General features: G+C 56.3%; 1 protein-coding gene across 1 annotated transcript; it reads right to left on the bottom strand.

The window, feature by feature from the left end:
- Window positions 1–2,273: 2,273 nt before the first annotated feature.
- On the bottom strand, window positions 2,274–3,963 carry KCNS2 (potassium voltage-gated channel modifier subfamily S member 2; the record flags this gene model as incomplete). Its single annotated transcript, XM_079796595.1, has 1 exon — window positions 2,274–3,963. The coding sequence occupies exon 1, from the start codon at window positions 3,825–3,827 to the stop codon at window positions 2,274–2,276; it is 1,554 nt and encodes a 517-aa protein (XP_079652721.1). The 5' UTR covers window positions 3,828–3,963.
- Between the last annotated feature and the right edge of the window lie 2,420 nt (window positions 3,964–6,383).

Below are 6,383 nucleotides of genomic sequence, written 5' to 3'. Positions count from 1 at the left end.
CCCGCCTGTTTAGAAAAATACTCATGGGAGTGACTGAGCTCCCCTGCCTCCCACTTTTCACAAACTCTATGGTCAGTGACCTAGTGACCACGCTCAGTGACCTGATACCACCCGTTTGGGCAAACAGAAGAGTCCTCACAAGTTGGTGGCATCCATTTCCTTCAGTGCAGCTAAGGTTGACGTTGTAAATTCTCTGCCTTCCAGTGCTGGAAACACCAGCCAAAGCCAAATCCTCCATGTGTAGATTCTGAAAAATAACCCTGCTCTTCTAACGGGGTGGCCCGTTGCCCCTAAGTCATCTCACCCTTTCCTGCTTCTGAGAAACAGATGGAGATGGTAGACCATCAGGCACCAGGACATGGTCACCTCCCCACCCTCCACGAGGCTCGTCTGGTGGAAGGATTTGAACTGGGAACTCAAGGGCACATGTGACTAGTGCATTCATCCAACAAATTACCTGGGCCATGGTATCCATGGCAACTATAAGTACACAAAGTCTTCTGACAAGATCCTCACCACACTCCCATGAGGTATTCATTACTTTCAACTAAGACACAAAATGGACCTGTTTAGGGAAGGCCCAAGCTGTGGATAAAACACCTGCCTAACTCCATGCTTAGACTCCTGGATTTTGCAGCCTTTCCAAAGACCGAACCATAATGAAAGCCAACTGTAAAGCCATCTGATTACCTAGAAGATAATGGAGAACTATCTTACAAAGGGGCCCAGGTTCCCCTTCACAATGCTATGTGCTAATTAGGAGGAGGAGGAGGTGGAGGAGGAAGAAAAGGAGGAAGAGGAGGAGGAGGAAGAGGAGGTGGGGGAGGCATTTTGGAGAAGGGAAGAGCTCTCAATCTTCAACACAAATTTAGAAGTTTAAAGGCCTTTTAAATAGCATTGCGCTTTTCAAGAAGTTTACAATTGTTTATGAGAATAGCAATGTTTTGTTTTACAGCTCTTTCCTTTTTTCTGTCCTCTACCCACCCTCCTCCAACAAATGGCAGTTGAAATGAAAATAGGAATTGTAGTATTTCCATCCTGGGTAAGCAACACAGCTTTCATGCATTTCTGTATTTTGAGTACACACTTCCACACCACCAGATTCCCATGTCATACCAAGGAAATGACAGCATTGCATGTAGCATTGCATATATCCTAGACTAGACGCAAAATTACCTAAGTAAATTCTGCTTGGAAATAAAAGGGCTCTCATTTTACAAGCTTGCAGAACAGGCAACAAGATTTCTAAACTACTGGCCTTGCTAGCAACCCAACAATGTTCCTCAGGGAAACAACACAACAGTAAACCTCTTTTTAGTTGAAAAAGACGATACGACCTTATTTCTAAACATTTTTAAAAATAGACATTTCAAAAACATGCTAATACCTACGACACAGCAAAGTTTGGTCAAATGGGCTAGACCAGGAACCTCAGCCAGAAATGGATGCCTGCACGGTCACCCTAGGAAAGACAGAGGCCCGCCTTTGGAAAGTCTGTAAGCATCCTACAATTTGGCCTATGTTTAGTTGAAGACCCAGTCCCTGAAGCAGCTGTTCTAGGGGAAAAAATTTCTATCTTCACTACATGTTTAACAGAGCAACATTCTCTAAAGAGCAACATTGAAGAGATGAACATCAACACAACAGTGTTCTAAAGGTGACCAGGTACCCATGCAAGTCACAGAGCTACGATCATTCATAACACAACTCACAGACTTGCGTTGGGCATGTGCTTAACTTCACATTCTCTTTGTTTTGGTATTAAAACGAATGAAAGCCATGAATTAAAAAAAACTGAGATTTTGTTTTCACGTGACGTGAGCAAAATCCCATCATATCCTTGCTGACCCCACAGACGCGTTTCCACTGGACAGACATGTAGGGGCTTTTTGTACAGATCTCACATGACAACCTTAGAAAAAGAGAACAGAAACCTCACAGACAGTACTGGGCCAGAGCACTAGAGAACACGGTGAACAGAAAAGTTAGCATTCTGGGGGGTTATTCATCCAGCAGAAAGGCAAACATTTTATGCCCGTGATGCAAACACCAGTGAGTGTCATTTCATTGAAAGGCGCGAAGGCATGGTGCCGGACACACCACCCTCTGAAAACGATTCTAACTACTGTAGAAGCAACCTGGCTGCATAGCCCATGCATCTCTCCCCTTCGGGGCTGGCCGTACTCCTTATGCCATGACCCTCAGGTGCCTGGACTGTGTCAGAGGCACGAGGGGCAGCTCAACCATGTGGGTTTGAGGACAAGTCCTCCCTGCTACTGTAGGGAATCATTTAAACTTAATTCGCTTGGCGAGCTCCTGCTCATGTTTGTCAGGCTCGCCATGAGGGATTTAACTTTATGGGCATAGTAGTCCCTTAAATTGACGGAAGGGACCTCCTTCATTCCATCTCCAAAGTCACAACTGCGCATGGCGCTCTCAAGTTGCTTTTGGCGCCGATAGAAGTGGGAGAACTTGTTGAAGATCAAGGTGATGGGCAGCACCACCACGAGGATACCTGCCAGGATGCAGGCAGAGGCCGTCAGTTTCCCCGCCGTGGTTCCGGGGACCACGTCCCCGTACCCCACCGTGGTCATACTGACGGTGGCCCACCACCAGCAGGCGGGGATGGTGGCCAGGCCCTCGTTCTCCTCCTTTTCGATGGTGTAGGCCACCACGGAGAAAATGGAAATCCCCACGGAGAGGTAGAGCAAAAGCAGCCCCACTTCTTTGTAGCTGTATTTCAGGGTGGCCCCCAGGGAGCGGAGGCCCGTGGAGTGCCTGGCCAGCTTTAAGATGCGGAAAATCCGCATCAACCTCAGGACCTGGGCCACTCTGCCCAAGTTGGCCAAGGTAGGCGTGCTCTCCACCACCAGGTTCACCACCAGAGTGATGTAAAAGGGGACGATGGACATGAGGTCGATTAGGTTGAGGGCATTCTTGAAAAACTTGAGGAAGTCGGGGGCCACTGCGAACCTGGCCAGCAGCTCAAACGTGAACCAGGCGATGCCGAAGTGCTCCACGATCTCGAACCTGGGGTCCTCGCCAGGGTTGCCCTGACTGTCGGGGATCTGGAAGTCGGGCAGGCTGTTGAGGCACATGGTGATGATGGACCCCAGCACCACCAGGATGGACAGGATGCTGAAGACCCGGCTCAGCACCGAGTAGCCGGGGTTGTCCAGCGCCAGCCACAGCCGCCGCCGGAAGTTGCCCAGGGGCTGCCCCTCGAACTTGGAGGCGTCGTTGTAGAAGGCCAGGATCTCGTCAAAGGAGGACGAGGTGCTCTCCTGGTCGCTCTGCTCCTCCCACTTCTCCTGCGGGGGCTCCACTTTGCGGCCGTGGTAGCTGTAGCTGCAGCAGGAGTCGATGAAGAACTCGTTGATGCCCCAGTACTCGATCTCCTGGCTGAAGGAGAAGACGCACAGCTCGGCCATGACGTGCAGCCGGCCGGTGCGGTAGAAGTGCAGCACGTAGGGGAAGAGCTCCGGGTTGCGGTCGAAGTAGAACTCGCGCTGGACGTCGTCGTAGTCGTCGCAGAGCTCCAGGATGGCCTCGCGCGAGTGGCAGAGCAGCAGGCGGCCCAGGCGCGTCTCCGGGAAGCGCAGCAGCGTGTGCGAGCGCAGCCGCCCCTTGAAGCCCCCTACGTTGATGCGGATGTCTCCATCCTCGACGTTGGCCTCCGACACGTCCCACAGGCTCCGGCGGGTCATGTTGGAGACGCCCAGCCTCCGGCACCGAACCCGGGTGCTACACCTGGAAGCGGAGGGAACCGCATCGGGTGAGCGCGGGGTGCTCAGGGTCTGGGCGCCCCTCTCTTCTTTCCCACCCATCTCTGGCGGGCCCCGTTCTCTCCAGGTGGGTGTCTGGGCGCTGAAGGGCACTGGGATGGGAGGAGTGGTTCTGTGTGGCTTGGCCCCCTCCCAAGGAAAGGCTGGAGGCGGGGTATGTTTCCACTAGCATGGCCGCGCCTCCCCCACCCTACCCCCCATCCAGGGGGTCCTGTCGGTCCCTTTACGCCTGCACGAGTCGCGCCCCCGCGGCTCTGCGAGAAAAGGGGGCTGCGAGCTGACCTTGCCCGTGGGCGGGCCGAGGAGACGTCCCCGCCCGCTCGCCGCAGACAGGCGGGACCGGAGCTGGGATGCGCACTGGCAGGGCTGGGCCGAGATGGGGGCGCGTAGCTTCAGGAGGGAGGCGGGGAAATTCACTGCGCGAGTCTGTAAACGTGGACTGGGGGTAAGGGGCCGGCCTGGCATCCCCTGTGTCCAGCCCCCACGACTGGAGTCACCTCGCCCCCCGCCCCGGGCCTCCCTGCCCGCCGGGCGCGGTGCCCCCCAGCCGCGTGCGCCGCGCGCGCCGCGCCTTACCCAGCAGAGCGGCCAGGGCTCGCCCTGAGCGTTCTGGAAGCGCTTACCTGCGAGCACTGGGGCCCGTGGCCAGGGCCGGCGGGAAACTTCCCCAACCTGCTGGCGAGCATCGCTGCGGCTGCCGCTGCGAGCTGGCTGTGCGTGTGCGCGCGGATGCGAGTGTGTGTGCGCCTGTGTCTGCGCCTGGCGGGCAGGCGGGCGGGGTCCGCCGAGCGTCTCCTCCTGTCTCCGGCCGGAGATGCCACTGCCGCCTGCAGTTGCAGGAGGCTCACAGGTGGCTGCTGGCCCCGACGCTCGCAGAGCCACCTCTCTCGATCTGAGCGCCCTTCATCCTCGAGAAACAACAGCCGCGCCGCAGGCGCCCGCGGGAGCGGGAGCGGGAGCGGAGCCGGCGCCCTCGCGGTGGTGCTGAACGGACAGCTCCGCGCGCCCAGTCCCAGGCGGGGCCGCCGCAGCCACAGCTTCTCTGCTCTCCACCGGGCACGTCATGGCCACCCCTTTGCGCCCCCGGCTCCACTCAGGGCCGACACCTTCCCCATGCCCTCACCCATCTCCTGGTGACAGCTGTACTGCCACCCTCCCGCCTCCCCGAGCTCAAGCAGGGGATTGCCTGCGTTGACCTTTCCCCACTGGGTCTCAGGCGGGAGCGGGGAGGGCAGGAACTGGAGGAACTGTGGGGTTCCCCCTTTAGGGACCTGATGAAAAGTTTCCTGAAGCTGAGGGGCAGAGGGGTGTTGGGGGGGGGCAGGCAGCAGGAGGGCAGAAGAGGGGGCAGGGAAGCTTGAGGGCGAGCCCAGCTGAGCTTGCCAGGGCGGGAGCACAGGCCCCTTCCGCGTGGGTGAGAGTCACCGAGTTCTGTTGGGGAGTTCTGTGTGGGCACTGTGTGTGCACAGGCCCGTGTGCTGTGTGGGCTTTCAAGGAATGCACAGAGCTGTGTGTGTGTGTGTGTGTGTGTGGTCTGAGGACAGTAGGACTTTTCAGTGTCTGTGTGCAACCTTGATAAGAATGGGACCCCTGAGGGGTGGGGAGATGTGTGCAGCGCATGTACACATGAGAGGCTAAGAGCTAGCTGTGTGTACAGTGTGCTGTATGCAGTGTAGCATTCAGCGGACAATGGCAGGGTGTGCATGCTGACACAGTGGAGACTGTGGGGTGTGAGTCCAGTGCAGTGTCCTCAGTATGGTGTCCCCATTCTCCAGGAGATTATGGCCCAGATCTGAGCTCTGACCTCCTTAGGGTGCTCCTTAAGGTGGGCCCACGCTCAGAAATGGACCCACAGCCTTCTCCCCTCGGTTTCTCTGTCCTTCTGCATGATCCTTACTTGCAAGGACTAGCACATCCTGTGAGCCTAGCCGAGAGCTGGTGGGCCCCAGGTCTTGGTCAGAAGTAGCGTGGCTCTGGACTCACAGGGCAGCCACCAGAGCCACAATGGAAAGCACATCCTTTCTGACGTGGCCCGGCCAAGGCCGTCGTAATTAGTCCGATGCTCTGTGCAGCTTGAGTGCTGAGGGGATCCTCGGGGGTGGAGGGTGGGGGAGGGGCTGGGGCCATCGTTCTGGCTTCATGTGGAGCTTCCGGGGAAGCCTGGCTTCACTTAGAGGAAAGCTGTCCCTGCCCAGCCACCTGCCTCTGGGTGTGTGTGGGACTGTGTGCAGGTGTGTGGCCTCTGAGAGGGCTCCACACCCACGTCCCTGCAAGTGCACGTGGGAGGGGAGGATAGGGTGGTGAGGGCCACACGTGTTTCCTTACTTTTGTGTCTAGTGCTTTTAGAGAGGTTTTTTTTTTTTTTGTGTGTGTGAGAGAGAGAGAGAGAGAGAGAGAGAGAGAGAGAGAGAGGCCAGTATTTGTTGTCATTGTCTTCTCTATTTTTTTCAAGGTCTGTGTTTGAAGTATGTTTGTCTCATTCCCTACCAAGGTCTGCTGGCTCTATCATTTTAAGTCTGTGGCTCTCCCACACCTGGTTGGGCCCCAGTGTCTGTACCTGCCCTCTGTTTGCTTTTCCTGGGGTCAGGCAGCCCCTGG

The sequence above is a fragment of the Cnephaeus nilssonii genome (genome assembly GCF_951640355.1).
Source record: "Cnephaeus nilssonii genome assembly, chromosome: 18".
NCBI classification, from domain to species: domain Eukaryota; kingdom Metazoa; phylum Chordata; class Mammalia; order Chiroptera; family Vespertilionidae; genus Cnephaeus; species Cnephaeus nilssonii.
Note: the sequence above shows the minus strand (reverse complement) of the source record. Positions and strands in the feature narration are given on the sequence as shown.